Source organism: Panthera pardus, unplaced genomic scaffold (genome assembly GCF_024362965.1).
Source record: "Panthera pardus isolate Hobbes unplaced genomic scaffold, ASM2436296v1 HiC_scaffold_18, whole genome shotgun sequence".
Classification (NCBI taxonomy): domain Eukaryota; kingdom Metazoa; phylum Chordata; class Mammalia; order Carnivora; family Felidae; genus Panthera; species Panthera pardus.
In genome coordinates this window covers 7,410,861-7,432,369 of record NW_026526743.1, presented here as the reverse complement: position 1 = coordinate 7,432,369, position 21,509 = coordinate 7,410,861, and the positions used below count along the sequence as shown (strand labels likewise).

The following is a 21,509-nucleotide window of genomic DNA, read 5'->3' as shown; positions in this document are numbered from 1 at the left end:
CGGGAGAGACAGCAAGGACTGAAGGGGTGGGGGAGACAGAGATTGCCTCTCAAAAGAGAAAGACGCAGAGGGAGGGAGACACAGAGGCCCACAGAATCACAGACTGGGTCCCCGATTGAGAGAGAGAGAGAGTCACAGGGCCAGAAAGACGTACAGAGTCAGGAAGAGGGAGAGCTTCTGGGAGACAGAGAAGCAGGAATTTAGGAGACCTGCAGGGAGAGGCCGAGGGACACTGATTCACAGTGAGACGGACACCTCTGAGAAAGAGAGAGACCCCGAGACCCAGCGAGGGTCACAGGACGAGCGACAGGCATAAAGGAGACACGCAGCAGAGACAGAGAGACCAAGAACAAGAGATCGTCCCAGAGGGAGACGTAGACCCAGGCCGGGAGACAGAAATCAAGGCCTGAGCAGCAGACGAGAGAGTGAGACACCAGGCCTCCCCGTTCAGCACTGGGTCCCCAGCACTGACGGCAAAGTTCGTGTCATGAGGCCGAGTGACACAGTCAGAAACCCCGAGATCCGGGTGGCGTCTCATAGGGCTAACCGGGCCCACCGAGGCCCCCCGGTGGGGAGGAGGACCCGGCCAGGCAACAGGAGGAGGGGGTGGGGGGCGGGGAGGGCGCCTCTCAGAGGATGCCCCCCCTCCCTCCAGCCAGCCCCCGGAGCGGGTGTGCGCACGTGTGTTGGGAGCGGGGAGGGCATTTGTCCCGAGCCTCCGGGAGTGGGGGGGGGGGGGGGGCGGAGGGACGCCTTTAAGCTGAAACCCCGCCCCTCGGTCGTCATGGCAACGCCTCCCCCCAGCCGGGGCTCCCACATTTCAGCAGGTGCTTGAGCTTGGAGCTCCCGCCGCCGCCGCCGCCCTTGCCTCGGGCTCCTCGGCGCCCCTGCCCTCGGCTCTCCGCCCTGCCCGCCCGCTCCCCCTGGCGGAGCGGGCGCGCCCCGGGGTGCCGCTCCCTGCCCTGCGCTCCGCGCCTGGAGGTGCCTCGCCCCTCTCCTTCCCTCCTCGCAGTCTCCCCGTGGCTCAGTGCTCTCCCGAGTCTCCGGCTCCTCGCCCTTCTACCTGTTTGCCCCTGCAAGGCGGGATCCTGGTCCCTGCTACGTTCCTGGGGCCATGGCAGGCCTGGGCCCCGGCGGAGGCGATTCAGAGGGGGGACCCCGGCCCCTGTTTTGCAGAAAGGGGGCTCTGAGGCAGAAGGTGGTCCACGAAGTCAAGAGCCACAAGTTCACCGCCCGCTTCTTCAAGCAGCCAACCTTCTGCAGCCACTGCACAGACTTCATCTGGTGAGGGAAGGGGCTGGGGGCCTGAGGGAGGAGGCAACGAGGGATAGAGACTCCTGTCACCCCAGACCCGGAGTGCTCGGGAAGGAGAGGGCTGCAACCCTGGCGCCTGGTCCTAGGGGAGGAGGGAGCTGGGGACCCGGACCCCTGGGTCTGAGGGAGGAGGGGCTGGGGCCCCGGACCCCAGGGTCTGAGGGAGGAGGGGCTGGGGACCCGGACCCCTGGGTCTGAGGGAGGAGGGGCTGGGGACCCGGACCCCAGGGTCTGAGGGAGGAGGGGCTGGGGACCCCGACCCCTGGGTCTGAGGGAGGAGGGGCTGGGGACCCGGACCCCAGGGTCTGACGGAGGAGGGGCTGGGGCCCCGGATTCCTGGTTCTGAGGGAGGAGGAGCTGGAGGCCTGGGCTCCTGGGTCTGAGAGAAGAAGGACTGGGGGCCTGGGTTCCTGGGTCTGAGAGAAGAAAGGCTGGAGGTCAGAATTTCTGGGTTCCAGTAAACGAGGCAGCTGGGGCTCGACTCCGGGGTCTTGCTACAGGAGGGAGTCAGACGCAGTGTGGCCGGCAGAGGTGGGAGGCCCAGGTACCCTTATCTGCACTGACCTCTGATCCTTGATCTTGCAGGGGCATTGGGAAACAAGGCCTGCAATGTCAAGGTAAGAGCTGGGGATCTGGACTCCTGGGACCTTCAGGAGGGTGGAGGCTGGGGACCCACGGCCCAGGAGGCTTGACACACGTGTTCTTTGGTCCCCAGAGAGGCGCGGGGGAGCCCGGGGCGGGGGGTGTGGCAAAGACACAGCCTGCGGTGGGGAGGGAGCTCTGACGGCGGGGCCACCGCGGAGGTGGTGCTGGGGGCCCCTCCCTCGGCCGGCTCCAGGTGGGGACAGATATTTGGAGAATCTGTTGCCATGGGAACAGAGAGATTTGGAAAAGGGGAGCTGAAAGGGGGGGGCTGGAGATGCGAAGTCAGAGCCCCCCCCCCCTTCAAGCTGCTGTCGCCATGACAACAGCAACAGTCCTAGGCAGGGGCAGGCCCGGGCGGGGTCACCAATGGGCGGGTGGGGGCCGGGCGGGGCTGGCAGTTCTGGGGGGCGGGAGAGGGGGGCGAGTCCTAAAGCACCAGCTGCCACTGCTGAGAACAGAGTGAGTCAGGGAGGGGGAGGCTGCAATGGCGCCCCCAGACTCACTTCTGCCCAAGTTGCTGCTCTCTCCGTTCTATGAGAGGACATCTCTCTGTTTCTCCCTCCTCCTTGGCCTGCTCTTTTCTTGCTTTCTTGTCTCTGTCGACGGGATCCTATTTTCTCTGTGTCCCTGTCTCTCTGTCGTCCTCACTCCGTCTCTGCGTCTCTGTGTCTCCCTTTGGCTGTGTGTAGGCACTGGGTTCTCTCTGCTCTGTGATTCTCTCTTGCCTGTTTTGGGGTCCATCTCTTGAATTTCTGTCTCCTGGTTTTTCTCCCCCATTCCATGTTGGGGTCTCTCCTTTGATTTGCTCTCTATTGAACTCTATTTTGGGGCCCCCCCTCTGGTTTTCTTTCTGTTGGAGTCTCCTTCTCTCTGATTTTCTTCTGTCCATTAGGCTCACTCTCTGTCTCTGTGTCTCTATGATTCTCACCTTCAGTTTGCAGCTTTGTGGTTCATCGACGATGCCACGAATTTGTGACCTTCGAGTGTCCAGGCGCTGGGAAGGGCCCCCAGACGGATGTGAGTGCCCGGACACCTGATTCTTCCTCCTTGGGCCGCACCCCCGCCCTCACCCCCTCGGCGTCCGTCCCAATTTCTCCTGCTATTTTTAAGGCTGGGAGGGGAGGGGGGCTGGAGAGATAGGGGGAGCTAGTCTGGCCCAGATTCCCTGCCCTTGGCCTGGAAAGGGGAAATGAGAGGGGCTGAGACAGGCTGGGGACATAGGTGGGGGGACAGAGAGGAGGCAGGTGTGAGGGGACCAAAGACCAACATTGGAGAGGATGGGCTGTCATCCAGGGGTCAAGAGATTTAAAAAAACAGAGCATTGAGGGACAGACAACTATTGATGCAGATACAGATAAGACAGAATCACAGAAATGCAGAAAAAGATAATGATAGAGACCCAGACAGAGAGACTGAGACGGACAGACAGACAGAGGATTGGAACAGAGACAGCAACGCAGGCGGAAGGAAAAGGCGAGCCACAGGGACTGAGAGAGACAGACAGAGACAAGAAACTCAGAGAGACAGGGCTGCAGATACCCAGAGAGAGAAGCTAGAATAGAAAATGGTAGATATGGAGAATCGCTTAGAAGTTGCCCAGAGGGAGGCAGGCCCAGAGAGACCCTGCAATGCACATTCACACACATGTGCAAGTACAGATCTCTCATGCACACACACGCACACATGTGCATATGCATATGTGTGTGTGTGTGTGTATATATATATATATATATACATATATATATATATCTCCCCCATGAGCACACACATGTGCATTATAGGTCCCCCATGAACACACACAGATACACACACCTCTGTCTCCCTCCCTCCCCTTCACCCTTCACATCAGGGGGATGTTGGATTCACTTACAAGAACAGTGGATCCTATGTGCCCCTTCACTTTCTGTCTGGCTTGGGGGCTTTTCTCTTTGAGCCTCAATTTCCCCTCTATAAAATGGGGCTGAAGGTCTAGTGTTGACCAATAGAGCTTTGTGCAATGATGGAAATGTTCTCTATCTATGCCGTCCAATATGGCAGCCACCAGCCCCGCATAGCTGGCTAGAGGAGCGCTTGAGAGGGGTCACTGTGACTGAGGAATGGAAATCTAAAATTCCATTTAATTTGAATTGATTTAAATTTATTTTTTAAATTTTTTTCATGTTTATTTATTTTGAAAGAGAGAACACATGCACATATGAGGAAAGGAGGGGAAGAGAGAGAGGGGGAGAGAGAATCCCAAGCAGGCCTGCACTCTTAGTGCAGAGCCTGACATGAGGCCCTGAACCCATGAACTGAGACCATAACCTGAGCTGAAATCAAGAGTCAGACCTTACTTAACCTAACCAACTGAGCCATCCTGGCGCCCCGGATTGATTTAAATTTATTTTATTTTTAAAAAAATTTTTTTTCAACATTTATTTATTTTTGAGACAGAGAGAGACAGAGCATGAACAGGGGAGAGGCAGAGACAGAGGGAGACACAGAATCTGAAACAGGCTGCAGGCTCTGAGCGGTCACCACAGAGCCCGACGCGGGGCTCGAACTCACGGGCCGTGAGATCATGACCTGAGCCGAAGTCCCAAAGTCGGATTCTTAACCGACCAAGCCACCCAGGCACCCCAGGATTGATTTAAATTTAAATAGCCACTTGTGGTTAGTGGCTATTGGGTGGGACAGCATTAATCTAGACATACCCAAGCTTGTGTTTTTTGGTTTTTAGTTTTTTTGTTTTTAATGTTCATTTATTTTTGAGAGAGAGAGAGAAAATGAGTGGGGGAGGGACAGAGAGAGGGAGAGAGAGAATCCAAAGCAGGCTCCAGATTCTGAGCTGTCAGCACAGAGCCCAACATGGGGCTCAAACCCACAAACCTGGAGATCATGACCAAGATCATGACCTGAACAGAAGTCAGGTACTCAACTGACTGAGTCACCCAGGCACCGCTCCCCACCGCCCCCAGGCTTGTTTTGATAGTTCAATGAAGCCAAGTGACTTCAGAGTCTAGCCCAGCTTTTGACAGAGGGGTGGAGATAGTTTTATGATTAGCAGATGGAGAAAGAGAATGAAAAATGGCGACAGAGAGAGACAGAAAGGGAGAGAGAAATCTACGGAAGTCCATGGGACATTTTGCCAGCTGGTTAGGCGAAGAAAATTGAAGTTTGCATAGAGAATGTGATTTCACAGAACATATATTGAGCACCCCTTCAGTTCCTCATCTATAGAAGGGGCTGATGATCATGCCTGCCTTACAGGATTGCTTTGAGGACTAAATGAGTCGAGTATTTGGGGCAGTACCTGATATATGACAAGAGACAATATATCCGTTATCATCTTTGTAGAATTATGACTATATCCCATGAAGAAACAGAGGCAAAAACTGAGGAGGGGTCTTCCTCTATATCACTCCAGCTTTTTTTTCCTTCTTCTTCTTCTTAATGCTTTTGATCTTGTTGTAAGTAACGTGGATCAAGGGCTAAGGAAATGGTGAAGGCTTGGCAAGCATGATTTCCTTTAGACCCCTTTCAGGGAGGCCTCATGGACCCATCTTATAGGGAGGATGGCTGGGTCTCTGCAAAGCGGTGGTGGGGTGGGGGAGCCACAGAGCTAGATGGTGGGCAGAGTCAAAATGTGGACGCTAATCTATCTAATTGGAGCTGTGGTCCTGTCTCCTTTTTAGTAGTGATTTCACCTTGAGAATAATAAGGGCTTCTCTCTGTGGAGTGGTGGAGCCTGTGTGTCTGTGTCCGGTGTCCTGCTGAGGGCTGTTATGTAGACCATCACTTAGTGCAGCTGAGTTAGGGTCAGCTGAAGATCTTTAGAGGCCAGGAGCATCGAAAGAGATCACCGCACCTGAGTGTCATTCAAATTAGAGTCCCCACTAAGCTGCAAATTAGGGGACACCTGAGTGGCTCAGTCAGTTAAGCATCTGACTCCTGATCTCGGCTCAGGTCATGATCTCACAGTTTGCGAGTTCAAGCCCCACATTAGCCTCTGTACTGACAGTGTGGTGCCTGCTTGGGATTCTCTCTCCCCCCTCTCCTCTGCCCCTCCCCTGCTCACACACTCTCTCTTAAATAAACTTAAAAAAAACCTGTAAAATAAATAAAAGCCCAAGAATATCCTGAATTTTCACCTCGGATAACTCTTCTTTTTTTATGTTTATTTTTAAGAGAGAGAGAGAGAGAGAGAGGTGAGCAGGGGAGGGGCAGAGAGAGAGGGAGACACAGAATCTGAAGCAGGCTCCAGGCTCTGAGCTGTCAGCACAGAGCCCGACGCGGGGCTCAAACCCATGAGCCGAAATCAGATGCTTAACTGACCTAGCCACTGAGGTGCCTCATCACCTATCATAACTTTTGCAATGCATTCCTAGAAAGAGACAAATACCAACTTATTTAACACTCAGACATGGCCAGGGGTGGGGAAGGAATGTCTTACTGGTGTCCTAAATTCATGCTTAATTGCACTCTGGACATTTAGCATTGCTTCAAGATTTAGATTATTTCCACTGGGTAGAGGAGGACACTGAGGCTCAAAATTGGGCACTAACTTGCCCCAAATCACACAGCTGGTAAATGGCCTCGCCCTTATTTAAACCCAGGTCTATGTGAGGACCACAATAAAATCACTAATAGTAACCACAGCACTAAGAATAACCGTACTTAACACATTTAACATGCCAGGCCCTGCTATGCAGCTTACATTTAATCTTTCTTCTTTTTAAATCATTATTATTATTATTTTAATTTTTAAAGTTCTATTTATCGAAGAGGGAGAGAGAATGAGTAGGGGAGGAGCAGAGGAGAGAGGGAGACAGAGGATCCCAAAAGGGTCCCATGCTAACAGCAGAGAGCCTAACGAGGTGCTTGAACGCACAAACTGTGAGATCACAACCTGAGACAAGGTCAGATGCTTCACTGACTGAGCCACCCAGGAGCCCCCAAATTTATTATTTTTTAAAGTAATCTCTGCACCCAATGTGGGACCCAGACTCACAACCCCCGAGATCAAGAGTCACATGTCTACCGACCCAGCCAGGCAGGCACCCCAACACTTGGTCTTTCATTAACTGAGGGGTCCTTTTAATGGAGAGGTTCTATTCCCCATTTCACAAGGGGCTCAGAGAAGGCAGATCAAGAGTGGGCAGACATTGACAGAGGCTGACAGTGAGGGATCTGGCGTTCATTGTGGCCCACAAGTGCTCGAAAATAGCTTTGGGGAGGGGGGTGGAGCATAGGGACTATGGGACGATGGGAGCCGCCACCACCTTCAGGTTCTGTTCAAATCCCACCTTGTTAGCGAAGCCCACCCTGATCACTCTATGCAAATTTAAACGCCCCCACCCCTGGCTGACACTTGCCTGCTTCGTTTTTCTCCAGAGCACCTGTTACCATGCATCATACTCTTTCATTTATTCAGTGTTTATTTTCTGTCTCCCTTCCCTAGAAAGTAAACTCCATGTGGACAGCAGTTTTTGTTTCTTTGTTCACGGCTGGTCCTGGCACCAAGAACAGTGCCTGGCACACAGCAGGCACTCAATAAATACTGTAGCGTGAATGAGTGAGGAGGAGCAGGACTGGGAGAGCAAGGCGGAAGGAGGAAGCGTTCAAAGGGCTTCTCTCTCTCTCTCTCTCTCTCTCTCTGTCCTTACCCCCTCTGATGTCTCCCCTCGGCCCCCAGGACCCCCGGAACAAGCACAAGTTCCGTCTGCACAGCTACAGCAGCCCCACCTTCTGCGACCACTGTGGCTCCCTTCTTTATGGGCTGGTGCACCAGGGCATGAAATGCTCCTGTGAGTAGTCCACGCTTGCCGCTCCTGGCCGAACCTGGCGCTCCGGGGGGGGTGGGGGGGTGGGGGGGGGTCAAAGCACAGTGTCTGGGTTCCGGGTAGGGCCGGGGGACGGAGTCTGGAGTTGGGGGGCGGCCAGAAGTGCCACCTCCCGTTTTGTCCCCCCCTCCCCTCCCCCAGGCTGCGAAATGAACGTGCACCGCCGCTGTGTGCGCAGCGTGCCCTCTCTGTGCGGGGTGGACCACACGGAGCGCCGAGGGCGCCTGCAGCTGGAGATCCGAGCACCGACCGCGGATGAGATCCACGTCACAGGTGAGGCCCCGCCCCTCTGTCCGGTCCCTCCCCTTCTACCCCCGCCGGAAGGGCAGGGTGCACCTGAGCGGCCCACCCAGCCGAACCGGAAGGTCCCGCCCACAATCCTGACCCCCGTCTGCAAAGGCTGAGCGCCACCCAGCCACGCCCCTTCCAACCTGTAGCCTGGACTCTAGCCTTGACTTGTGACTTTCAGGGCCATTTTTAAAAATTAATTAATTAATTAATTTTATTTTTTTTTTAAATTTTTTTAATGTTTATTTATTTTTGAGAGAGAGAGACAGAGCATGAGCGGAGGGGGAGGGGAAGAGAGAGAGGGAGACACAGAATCCAAAGCAGGCTCCAGGCTCTGAGCTGTCAGCACAGGGCCCTACACGGGGCTCAAATTCACCAACTGTGAGATCATGACCTGACCCAAAGTCGGATGTCCAACGGACTGAGCCACCCAGGTGCCCCTTTTTAAAAAATTTTTAAATGTTTATTTTTGAGAGACAGAGAGAAAGGGCAAGCAGGGGAGAGACAGAGAGAGGGAGACACAGAATCCGAAGCAGGCTCCAGGCTCTGAGCTGTCAGCACAGAGCCCGATGTGAGGCTCGAACCCACAAACCCCATGATCATGACCTGAGCGGAAGTTGGATGCTTAACCAACTGAGCCACCCAGGTGCCCCTTTCAGGGCCTCTTAATGGCCATTTTAGATCAAGGTCCTTGGGAGTGGGGGATGAGAAAAAACCTGGTTCCGAGGGAGGCTTGGGATTACTATGGGTGACGTGGCCAGGGTCCTCACTCTGGGGTCCTAAGGGAGGAGGGGGCTTTGGGTCCGATTTCTGGGTCCCTGGCTGGGGAAAGGGCTTTATGCCTCATCTTCTGGATGCCTGGGTTAGGAGAAAGGCTGGGCGCTTGGATTTGGGATTGCCGCTGGGGAAAACTCCGGGGCCTCTTCCTGGATCTCTAACCCAGCCTACACCCCTTCACTTCCTCTCTCAGTTGGCGAGGCCCGTAACCTTATCCCAATGGACCCCAATGGTCTGTCTGACCCCTACGTGAAGCTGAAGCTCATCCCAGACCCTCGGAACTTGACAAAGCAAAAGACCCGGACCGTGAAAGCCACGCTAAACCCTGTGTGGAACGAGACCTTTGTGTTGTGAGCTTCGGGTGCAGGGGATGCTGTGATGACTGACAGAGAATGATCGGAGGGTCCTGGTGGCCCACAAGACCCCAGAGAGCAAAGTGTGGGAGGTGTTAGGATAGGGGGATCCCAAAAAAAGGCGGTGGGAGAGGGAAGAGAGTGGCTGAGGGAGAGGGCTGGAGTTAGAGAAACAGAGAGACAGACATCTGTGCATTTAATCTCCATCAAAGCCCACTACTTTAGAGTGAAACAGAGATCGGGGGGGGGGGGGGGATTCTCAGAAGAAGGCACAAACCCAAAGAGACAGAATGGGGAGTGGGTGTGAGCAGGGGAGGGTGGCAGGAATAGAAAGAGAAGCCAATCAACAGAAAGACAGAAGGACAGAGACCTAGAGGAAGGAGGGGGGCACAGAGACTCAGGAGAGAGATCTGGAGAGAAAAGACAGGACACAGGGATGGGAAGGAGCCAAGAATGTGGGAGGACCGGAGAGAGACTGAGAGCTGTCTACATGTACTCAAGGTCCTGATATTGGGGGAGACCCCCTTTGTGGAGGATCAGAGACGACAGGACACTTTAGAGAGCAGGAACAGACCCCAGCTCGCCCCAGAAGGGCTTGCCTGCTCCACCAGCACCAGGGATGGGGAGCAGAGGCAGCGGGGAGCTGGACCCTCACTCCGCCGCCCCCTTCCCGCAGCAACCTGAAGCCAGGAGACGTGGAGCGCAGGCTTAGCGTGGAGGTGTGGGACTGGGACCGGACTTCCCGCAACGATTTCATGGGCGCCATGTCCTTCGGGGTCTCGGAGCTGCTCAAGGCACCGGTGGACGGCTGGTGAGGGCTGGGCGGGGGCGGAGGCTGTGCCTTGGCCTGTCCATCTCTGTGTGCAGTCTCCTCGGGCCACCCTCATTCTGCCTCCCTGCACTTCTCCCTCCCTTGTCCCCATCCCTCTCCCCTCCTCCTCCCTTCCTGTGTCCCCCACTCCGTGTCTCTCTCGTCTATCCCACTCTCTCCACTCCGTGTCTTTCTCTCTGTGTCTTTTTCCCCCCTCTGATACCTTTGCCTCTCCCGCGGGTGCCCCCCTTCTGCCCAACTCCTGCCCGACTCTGGTCTCCTTCTGTATGTCAGGTACAAGTTACTGAACCAGGAGGAGGGCGAATATTACAATGTGCCAGTGGCTGATGCTGACAACTGCAGCCTCCTCCAGAAGTTTGAGGTACTCAGGCCCCACTTCTCCCAGGGGGAGCCCAGCCCTGCCACCCACAGTTCAGAGCTGCCCCCTCCCTGCACCCACTGGTTGCCCACTGGTCCTGGGACTACAATTCCCAGAAGACCCTGGCGCTCCCTTCCCCCTGCTTTTCTAGGGGACTCCTGCCCCAGGGTATGATGGGAATTAGAGTTCCTATCCATCCCCTTGGCTTGGGGGGTTGGAGTCCCCACCCCCTGCTCTAGGGCATCCTCCTACCTCTCTCGGGGCTCTGACTCTGGCTTTCTCCTCCACCCCCTCTCCCCGCAGGCCTGTAACTACCCCCTGGAACTGTACGAGGTGCGTGAAGCTCAGGCCTGGAATGGAGACATTTTCATCCCTTGTGGTCTATGTCTGTCTCCCCATGTCTTCTCCCTCCCCTGGTATCAGTTTTCACACCCACACACGCGGGATGAGCACAGGTTTGGAGGTGGTCTTGTGCTTGTTGAGTAAACCTAGCATTCCAGAGGTGAATCTGACCCTTAACCAAGTCCCCAAGGTGGAGACACAGTCACAGATACTTAAATTCCAGGATGATGTAGTGCATTAGAGGTAGAGCACCCCCCCCTCCCCCAGGAGCCTGGAGGAGACACTCATCCAGCCTGGGGGGAAGGTGCTGGGGGAGGGTGAATTCTTGAGGAGGTGACTGCTGAACTGAACTTTTGAGTTTTTCTATTTGTCACTGTGGCCTTTCTCTCCTCCATTCATTTTCTCACTCTCTCAACACCTATTTCCTGTTAGCCAAACCCTGTTCTGGGCATAGAATCAGTCCATTCCCTGGGGAGCTCCGATTTCAAAGTAGGAGAAAGTGACAGATGGAGACATTCTCCTGGAAGGAAGATGTTTGGTAATAGAGGTAGTAGCCTCAGGCACTAGGGAGAATTGGAAGCACCTGGCTCAGCCTGGGAGCGCCAGAGAAAGCTTCCTAGGGAGGGGAGCCCCAGAGGAAGTGCAAGGAGAGGGAGACCATATTTCCAGGCTGAAGGCTAGAAATCCTTCCAGGCAGCAGGAAGAGCAGGCCTGTGGTGGGAGCGGGTGAGGCGTGTCTGTAGCACCAGGAAGACAGTGGGGCTGAAGGGGGGAGAGAGTGGGAAGAAGTAGGACATTAAGCCAGAGAGGGAAGGAGCGTGCCTTGTCCTTCACTGGAAGGATTTTATCTTAAACCGGTGGGCCGTGGGAGCATCGAAGGTGGCCTAGGATGGTTTAGGTCGGAACAAGACAAATGCTGTTTGTAGAGAATAGATGGTGGAGGCAAAGGGGGAAAGAGGGAGGAGGCTCTGTGGAGACTCAGGTGGGAGGAGTGGTAAAGGTGTTCAGGTGCTGGGTGATGTTGAAGATGCAAAAAGGGGGGAGACACAGTCTCTGGCTTTAATGGATTTTGATTTCTGGCTCTGCTGCTTATTTGCTGTGTGACTTTGGGCAAGTTATTTAGTGTCTCTGTGCCAACTTTCTCTTCTCTAAAATGGGGCATGGTGGTGATAACAGGGTTATCTAACAGCATAGAGTGATCTGTCTGAGTGTTAAATGATAAACCCTCCAGGTTATGGAAAATCAGCACAAGTTCTAAAGCCAAGGACGGGGGGGTGCAGAGACAGTTTTCCTTTTTCTCTCCCTCTCTTCTCATCCCTTTCGTTCTTGGCTGCTGTCTCTCTTAGAGACATCTCCTTGTCCCCATCTGGGGTCTGACTACCTTCGGATCTCTCTCCTTTCTCACAGCGGGTGCGGATGGGTCCCTCTTCCTCTCCCATCCCCTCCCCATCCCCTAGTCCCACGGACTCCAAACGCTGTTTCTTTGGGACAAGCCCTGGACGTCTGCACATCTCTGACTTCAGCTTCCTCATGGTTCTAGGAAAAGGCAGCTTTGGGAAGGTTGGATTCCTGGGGCTCTGGGGGAAGGGGAAGATGTCTGGGGAAAGATCAGATTTCTGGTCCTTAGGAAGGAGGTACATGGGGAGGGACACTAGACTACTGAGCCCCCCAGAGGGGGGTCAGTGGGACACCTGAGTGCCTCTGAGAGGACAGGCATAAAGATTCTGATGCTTTCCCTGAGGGAGTGGTCAGCAAAACCAGGGTGCCCAGTCCCTGAGAGAGAGGGGGAGGACCTGGGATTTCATTTCTTTGTGTCTCTGAAGGGGGAGGGCATGGGGGAGGCCCATGATGGACTGGGCCTTTTGGGGCCTCTGTCGCTAGGTGATGCTGGCTGAGCGCAGGGGCTCTGATGAGCTCTACGCCATCAAGATCCTGAAGAAAGACGTGATCGTCCAGGATGATGATGTGGACTGCACCCTGGTGGAGAAGCGCGTGCTGGCCCTGGGGGGCCGAGGCCCGGGAGGCCGGCCCCACTTTCTCACCCAGCTGCACTCCACCTTCCAGACCCCGGTGAGGAAGGAGGGGGCGGAGTCCGGCTCAGGTCGAGCGTCTGCTCTGGGATTCTGAGTTTACAGGCAAAAAGAACCTTCCCCGCCCCCGCACTCTGACTGGGCGTGGCCAGATGGGTGGGATCCTGACTAGGCGGGACCTGAGCCAGCTTGGTCTTGAGTGGGTGGGGTTTTTTTTTTTTTTTTTTTTGAGTGAAGGATTTTTGAGTAAAGGAGTACGTGAGTGGTGTGCCAATAGCTGCGCGCTAAGTAATGTGGTCGTCACTCTTGGATTCTGAGTAAATGTCTCATCAGAAACGGTGCGTGTCCCAAAGATTGAGGAATGGGAAGACAAGTCAGAACCTTCAGAGGTTTTTGTTTGTTTTTAATTTTTTTTATGCTTATTTATTTCTGAGACAGAGACAGACAGAGCATGAGTGGGAGAGGGGCAGAGAGAGAGGGAGACAGAATCCAAAGCAAGCTCCAGGCTCTGAGCTGTCAGCACAGAGCCCGATGCGGGGCTCGAACTCACAAACCGTGAAATCATGACCTGAGCCAAAGTCAGACACTCAACCGACTGAGTCACCCAGGTGCCCCAGAAACCTTCAGAGGTTTGAGAAGGCATGAGTGCTTCAAAAAAGCTCTGTATGGGCACAGTTAGATTCCTGGATTAAAAAAGAAAGAAAGAAAGAAATTAGTATCCATTGCAAATGAGGCCTGAAAAAAAATCTTTGGTTCCTAGCAGGTGGTCAGGATTGCTTTTGTGTGTGAGTAGCTATGGAAAGAGGTTTTGGTATCCTTAGGATTTCCAGGGAATGGTGGGCCTCAGCCTTCAATTCTAAGAGGGCAGGACCAGTTCGGAGTAATAGGGGATATGTCAGGTTGAGATTCTGAGCTGGCTGGGTTAGAATCATTGGGGCCTCCCAGTTCTGATTGGGTGGATCTGGAGCCTTCCAAGTTTGTCTCGAGTGGGCAGGAATGGACGTGTCCTACCCCCTCTAAGCACCAGCACCCCACCTCTCTGGCAGGACCGTCTGTATTTTGTGATGGAGTATGTCACCGGGGGCGACCTGATGTACCACATCCAGCAATTGGGCAAGTTTAAGGAGCCCCATGCAGCGTGAGTCTCAGCTGAGAGAGGAGGGGTGGGGCCAGGGGGACCCCAGCCTTTGAGCTTCTAACTCCCACCTCCTTCTCTAGGTTCTACGCAGCAGAAATCGCCATCGGCCTCTTCTTCCTTCACAATCAGGGCATCATCTACCGGTGAGCAGTCTGGGCCTTTCAGTGGAGGCAGTCAGGCCCCTAGAGGGAAAGGGATCAAACTTACAGCTCTAGGGGCTCCTGGCTGGCTCAGTGCATAGAGCATGCGACTCTTGATCTCGGCATCCTGAGTTCAAGTCCCACGTTGGGCCTAGAGCTTACTTGAAAAACAAAACAAAGGGGTGCCTGGGTGGCTCACTCGGTTGAACATCTGACTCTTGATTTTGACTCAGGTCATGATCCCAGGGTTGTGGGATTGAGCCCTGAATTGGGCTCTGCGTTGATTGTGGAGCCTGCTTGGGATTCTTTCTTTCTCTCTGCCTCTCTTCTCTGCTCACACATGTGCGTGCTCTCTCTCTAAAATAAACAAAAACAAAACAAAGATCAAAACCTTGTAACTCCAGCCCATTGAACGCTACCCTTCCTTCAATGCCTATCCATCCAACCCCCTACCCCCAGGGACCTGAAATTAGACAACGTGATGCTGGATGCTGAAGGACACATCAAAATCACTGACTTTGGCATGTGTAAGGAGAACGTCTTCCCTGGGACCACCACCCGCACCTTCTGTGGGACCCCAGACTACATAGCTCCTGAGGTAACCCTCCCTTGGCTGTCCTTGGTGCTACACAAGTTCGCCGAGTGGGTATGGCCAGTTGTCTAACATTCAGAATGTCGGGGGGCTGACCCTGGGGTCTTTTTTTTTTTAATGTTTATTTTTGAGAGACAGAGAGAGAAGAGAGAGAGGGCGAGTGGGGGAGGGGCAGAGAAAGAGGGAGACACAGAATCGGAAGTAGGCTCTGAACTCTCAGCATAGAGCCTGACTCAGGGCTCTAACTTACAAACCATGAGATCATGACCTGAGCCGAAATCAGCTGCTTAACCAACTGAGCCACCCAGGTGCCCCCTAACCCTGGGGTCTTTGCATGAGTCATGGGTGATCTAACAGCAAACAGAGCAGAAAGGCCTGCGTGTTAGCATTCCAAGTGGGCAGAGCTGGGTGTCTAAACAGGCTAAGTGGGCAGAGAGTTGGGTGAGTGTTCTAAAAGAGTGGAACCCTCTCTAATGGTAACAATTCTCAGACAATAGCACCTGTTACAGGACTATTCTAAGAAGGTGTACTCTTGAGTGGGTGGGGCCTGTGTCTCTCCACCACCCACCCCCCCAGCCCTAAGCATTTCCTGAATATTTCAGGTGGGTGGAATATACTCTAACTTTTTGTTAAAGGGGTGGAGCTAATGATCTGACTGTATGTAAGTAGATAGAGTGTCCTGAGTTTTCTCAGTGGAAGGAGGAAGTGTCATCCTTAATCTTTCTGGGTGATTCAATGCTAATGCCCAAATAATGTCAGTGGTTTCAAAACATGGCTGGGAATCAGAATTACCCGTGGACATTTTGAAATATACACACATATTACTGACTCTCACTCTGGTCTATTGAGGCTGGAATTCTTTAGGGCTAGGGAACAGCCCCCTAGGTGAATCTTAAATGCATCCAGATTTAAGAATCTCTGGTGTCTGAAAATTAGCCCTCATGCACCTGTTATTGTAAGGAGAGGGTCTAGTTACCAGAATATTTTGGCTGGGTGGAACTTTTGACTTGGTCCTTAGATAATCTTCATATTTGGGACCAAAGGAACATTCTAAGTAGGAAAATTTTGTTTCTGAATTTTCCAAAAAGATGGAACTGAAGTGTTCTGAGTGGGAAGAGTTTGTGTTGACAACACTTAGTGTGGGTAGGGTTCTCTGGGGGTGAGGCTAGAGGGGGTCTTAGGCTTCTTTAAGCACAAACCATGATACCTTGCCTTCCATCCTCTCTCACCAGATCATTGCCTACCAACCCTATGGAAAGTCTGTTGATTGGTGGTCCTTTGGGGTTCTGTTGTATGAGATGTTGGCAGGACAGGTAAGGGAAGCTGGGGACAGGCTGGCCTGCCTAAAGGCAACACAGCGGGGGATGCCACCTGTTACAAGGCCTTTATCTTAAAGGAGCAGGGTAGGAAGTGATGTCTGTCATCTAAGGAGGGGTGCTAAGCAGTTGGGAATATCACGCCTGGATAGCGCTGTCCTTGGTCCTGAAGCATTATTTTCCCATAGGCCTGGGGTTCTTTAAATTCGTTGTTTGTTTGTTTTTTAAATCTTTATTTTTGAGGGAGAGAGAGACAGAGTGCAAGCAGGGGAGGAACAGAGAGAAAGACACAGAATCCAAAGCAGGCTCCAGGCTCTGAGCTGTCAGCACAGAGCCCAACAGGGGGCTCGAACCCACGAACTGTGAGATTATGACCTAAGCCAAAGTCGGATGCTTAACCGACTAAGCCACCCAGGCACCCCAGGCCTGGGGTTCTTTAAACGTTTTTTGTTTTTTGTATTTTTTTTGGTGACAAGGACCCCATCTCAGAACAACGTGTTTAATTTTTTTTTAATGTTTGTTTATTTTTGAGAGAGAGAAACAGAGCACGAGTGGGGGAGGGGCAGAGAGCAAGGGAGACACAAAATCTGAAGCAGGGGCTTTGAACTCATGAACTGCGAGATTATGACCTGAGCCAAAGTTGGATGCTCAATTGACTGAGCCACCCAGACACCCCAGAATAATGTGTTTAAATCTATGAAATAAAATAATAGGATTACAAAGGAAATCAGTCATATTGAAATATGGTTATCAAAACTTTAAAATTTTGATTTAACTTAGTTCAGCCAACTAAATACATTTAATTTAAATGTATACAGTTGCCTAAATATTACACATAGGGATGTGGATGTATATGTGATTTCCTATTCATGAATTAAATAGTGATATCTCATGGTGATGGGAAGTAAATAGGCAAGTCTACCAGTAATCTTGAAGTTGAGATGACTAATATTTTGAGATATCTGCAATTCTAATGTGATAAGAAATTATCTGTGATTCCTGTTGGTGATGAAGTTATAAGTACTTCATAACTGTTTGTGGTTTTTGCCCACCATTCATAACTGAAGGGAATGAGAAATTGCAGTTAGTGATTTTTAAACATAAAGATATGCTTTTTTTCCTATTCAAGCTCACAGGCCCCTTCAGTTGCACAAACAGACTTCCTAGAGCCCACATTAAGAATCCTTGCCTTGCTTTTGTGTCTCCTAATTCCAGAAGACTGGAGGCCACTCATCCAACCAGGAGAATGTTTTTACAGTTTTCCTGCACTTTTTCCTGTCTTCTATTTAAATGACATATTGTCTAATTAACACCCTGCTGATTTTGCACAGCAGAGAAAGACAGAACAGCAAAGAGGTGCAGAGAGCTGAGATAGGAAACAAGGTCCATTTGAGATAGGAAACAAGAGTCTGAGAGGAAGGGAGAGAATGCTTTGGTGGTTTGGTCAAAATTTTCCTCAGGATGTTGGAGGGGGGTGTTCATGTTCACGGTGGGTGCTGAGGGTTTGCAAGGTGGGGAAAGGCAGTCTGTCAAGTCCTGACACGTTCTCCTCTCTCTTCCCTCAGCCCCCTTTCGATGGGGAGGATGAGGAAGAGCTGTTTCAGGCTATCATGGAACAAACCGTCACTTACCCCAAGTCACTTTCCCGGGAAGCTGTGGCCATCTGCAAGGGGGTAAGAACCCTCTGACCCCCAGATTCTCCACACAACCCATTTGCCCCACCGCCGCCATCCAGGGTTGCCTGGGCAGTGTCCCTGTGCACATTAGAAAAGTGTAATACAGAGCTTTTGTTAGAACATTAATTACTGACTGCCGTGCTGTCACCTCCTGTCCCATGATGGCCTCTGTCTCCTTCTCTGCTGCACCCACCCCTCAGCTCACTGCAGGGAGTGCTGGAAGGCCAGGGCCTGCCTCTGCAAGGGGGTGGATCAGGTCAACCTAACTCCTGCCACTTTCCCTCCGGGGATCTTGGGCAAGCCACTGACACTCTGGGAGCCTGTCTCCTCTCTTGGGGTTATGGAGCTAATGCAGGATAAGGAGCCTAGCCTATGGCAGCTTTTCCAAGAGCATTAGCACACTTGTGTTTCTGGCTCCTGTCTCCATTCTCTCTGACTCTCACTCTCTGGGTTCTGTCTCTTATCTCTGCCTCCATCTACGTTTGATGGGGCCTCCTGTGTCACTACCATTTCTCTGTGTCCCTTGGGCTCTCTGTCAACCCCTTGTATCTGTGTCCCCCTCTCTCTGGGCATCTGTTACCCACTTACCCCGACTGCCATACACACACACACACACACACACACACACACACACACACACTGGGTCCTTCTCTCTCTGGAACTCTCCTCCTCTCTGAGTCTCTGCCTTCATATTGTGTCTTTATCCTCTCTGGGCTTTTGTCTCGTGGATCTCCACCCTTCTCTCTTTCCGCATCTCTGCCCCCCCCCCCCCCCATCTGCTTTATCTCCCACCTTCTCTGGGTCTCTGCACTCGCCCTGGGTCTCTATCTCTCCCCCCTCTCTCTATGCTGTGTCTCTGTTCTGCTGTTTTTGCTTTTCTGCCTTTCTCGTTCTCTGTGCCTCCCTGTCCGGGACCCTGTCTGTCTGTCTGTCTCTGTGTTTTCCACAGTTCCTAACTAAGCACCCAGCGAAACGCCTGGGCTCAGGGCCGGACGGGGAGCCCGCCATCCGTGCTCATGGCTTTTTCCGCTGGATGGACTGGGAGCGGCTGGAACGACTGGAGATCGCGCCTCCGTTCAGACCCCGTCCGGTTAGCCACCTTGCGGGAACCCTGGTCCCTGGGGATGGGGGACCCAGGAGCTCCCATTCCCATATGTAGAGGTGGGGTGGGGCTCCCTCTGCGGAGACGCCCCAACGGGAGATGCAGAGCCCACGGAGGATGCGCTGATTCCAGAGGAGACAGGACATGGTCACAGGGGACACAGAGGGACACCAAGGAGCAGACGGAATTTCATCTTTCCCTCTCCGTGCTCCCCACAGTGTGGACGCAGCGGCGAGAACTTCGACAAGTTCTTTACGCGGGCGGCGCCAGCGTTGACCCCCCCAGACCGCCTTGTTCTGGCCAGCATCGACCAGGCCGATTTCCAAGGCTTCACCTACGTGAACCCGGATTTCGTGCACCCCGACGCCCGCAGCCCCGTCAGCCCGCCGCCGGTGCCAGTCATGTAATCTCACCTGCCACCACTAGGTGTCCCCATTGCTCCCTCCCCGCACCAGTCTTACACCTTCCCCCCAACCCCCACCTCCACCCCCTTTCCGATTTAGATCTTGCTCCCCAGCATTCTGGCCTCTGCCCCGTGGGTGCTAGATGCCCCTCCCAAGCGTTCCTGGCATTCTAAGCTCCATACTGTCTCTGGAGCCTCACTGTGTTCTAGACTCTGCTGTGCTGAGCCCGGGATTCTCACCCACCTTGGTGTTCTGGACTCTGCGCTACCAGAACCTTCACCACGGTCCCAACTCCGTGGGGTTCTAGACTCCGTGTTGGTAGAATCTCTGTCTCCCCCCCCCCCCTTTTTTTTTTTTTTTCTTCTCCTTTCTTTCTGGGAAATAGTCTCATGGGGTGGGCTGTTCTAGACTTGGATTCTAGAACAACCCTTCACCTCTGACCTGCCCCCCACTCCCCCCACCAACGACGTCCACCCCATTCTGGAGTGAGTGGGAGGCTGTGCCCCCACGCTCCCGTGCGCCTCGTCCACACTCTAGGGATTCCTGGGATGGATGAAGGATCCCTACCCCAGCTGTTCTCAATCAGCTTTTGTTCTAGACGCCCCTACCCCGAACCCGTCACTGCTCGCCTGCCAGGTGCATGGCTCCAGTCCTGCTCGGAACCTCCTCCACCTCCCCTCCCTCTTCCCCTTCCCCCCCTTCCCGTGCCTGCCACTCTGGGGGGGGGGGGGGCTCTGTCCTCCTCCCCCTGCCCACTGCCCTCTTCTTTGGCTCTCTCGCCCGGCCACAGCTGCTGGAGAATAAATTTGGGATGCTGATGCTGGGTGTTGGGATGTTTTCTTCTAAAGCTTGAAGAAGGAAGGGGGGCGGGGTGTGGAGGTGGGACAACGTACACGGAAACGCGCGCGCGCGCGCTCACACACACATACAGGCTGGGGGTGGGGCGGCAGAGAGACAGAGGGAAAGCAGAGAGACCCATAAAGTGGGCAGAACAGACCCACAGCGGGAGAGGGAAAGAGCAGAGACGGGGTGGGGGTTGAGGGGCGCGAGGGCCCAAAGTGGGCACATGCACAAGGAGGTAGGAATGGACACGCAGACCACTGGGGATGCCCGGTGGAGCCCGTCCCCCGCCCCAGCATAGACACAAACATTCACATACTCACCCAGAGCAACGCATACGCTCACAGACACACTGAAACCCAGAGTCTGGCGCGGGGCGGGGGATGGGGGTGGGGGTGGGGGGAAGCAGTCCTGAGCGGGGAGATGACAGGCCAGCCTCCCGTTGAGGGGTCTGGAGACTTGATCGCTGGGAGACCCCACGACAGAGCAGGCAGACACCCAGAACCTGTGAGGTTAAGACTCAGCCACGGAGGCCGAAGACCGGCGGACGCGCCCTCCGGGCCTCTTTGCCTTGACCCACTTGCGGAGAAGGGGGGTGGGGGGTGGGGGGCGGTGGAAAGAAGTCCCAGCCGACTACAGTTCCCAGCAGACACCGCGGCGGCCCCTTCCCCCCAAGTGCGGCCCCTCTCCGCCGGGGCTGATGGAAAATGTAGTCCCAGACCCGGGGCAGGCCGGTTGAATGGTGTGCCTGTGTCTGTGTGTTTGGAGGGGACTGAGCCCCAGAGCTTCGCAGGCTCCCTCGGGGAGCCCCGGCGTCTCCTCGTCTCTGCAGACTCTTGGGTTCCGGGGACTCGGTTCAGTTGGATGCTGGGGACCCCCTTGGCTCCCCCAGCACCGTGGGGGTACCCCCATGCTCTGCCCGCGGCCCCCAGCCCCGCTCCGACCCTCGGCGGGCGGCCTGCCCCTTTAAGAGTGGCCCCGCTGACATCACGGCGGGGGGGGGGGGGGGTGGGCTGGCCCGGCTCCCGGCTCCGCGGCGGCTGCAGGACCCGGCTCCGCTCTGCGCCCGCCTGCTGCTCTGGGGACCCCGGCCCGGGACGCCCCCTCCCGCCTCCTGCAGCCGCCCAGACCCCAGGCTCCGCCCCAGGCCTGGCCAGAGCCCCAGTCCTCCTCAGGGGAGCCCCAGGATTGCCCCCGCGCTCTCTCCTTCTCAGGGTCTCTCTCTCTCTCCCCCCTGTCTCTCTGTCTCTCTCTCTCTGCCTCTTTCCCTAGCTCAAGGTCTCTGGGTCTCAGCATCTCTCAGCCCAGGGCCTCTGAGCGTCTTCCTGTCTCTTTCTGTCTCTGTCTCTCTGGCTTCTCCACTTCCAGAGCCCCGGAATCTCTGAGCCTGAGGGCAGAGGGGGTCTTAGAGCTGATCCTGTCTCTCCTTTCCTCTCTCTCTCTCTGTCTCTTCTAGGCCGTCTCTGTGTCTCCCCTGGTCCCCAGACCTGCGAGTCTCAGCATCTCTCAGCCTCGAGGTCTCCGTGTGTCCCGGACCCTC

General features: G+C 54.2%; 1 protein-coding gene across 2 annotated transcripts; it reads left to right on the top strand.

Moving 5' to 3' along the window:
- The first annotated feature begins 813 nt into the window (after window positions 1-813).
- On the top strand, window positions 814-19,947 carry PRKCG (protein kinase C gamma). Of its 2 annotated transcripts, XM_019436782.2 has the most exons (18): window positions 814-1,284; window positions 1,900-1,931; window positions 2,894-2,976; window positions 7,634-7,745; window positions 7,923-8,054; window positions 9,040-9,196; window positions 9,876-10,010; window positions 10,305-10,392; window positions 10,693-10,722; window positions 12,139-12,291; window positions 12,613-12,801; window positions 13,808-13,899; window positions 13,980-14,042; window positions 14,499-14,637; window positions 15,864-15,944; window positions 17,513-17,620; window positions 18,573-18,713; window positions 18,944-19,947. In XM_019436782.2, exons 1-18 carry the CDS (start codon window positions 1,115-1,117, stop codon window positions 19,130-19,132), a joined length of 2,094 nt encoding a protein of 697 aa, XP_019292327.1. In that variant the 5' UTR covers window positions 814-1,114; the 3' UTR covers window positions 19,133-19,947. The 2 variants fall into 2 exon arrangements, with proteins under 2 accessions (XP_019292327.1, XP_019292331.1); XM_019436786.2 differs by lacking the exon at window positions 12,139-12,291 and having other exon boundaries at window positions 815-1,284.
- The last annotated feature ends 1,562 nt before the right edge of the window (window positions 19,948-21,509 follow it).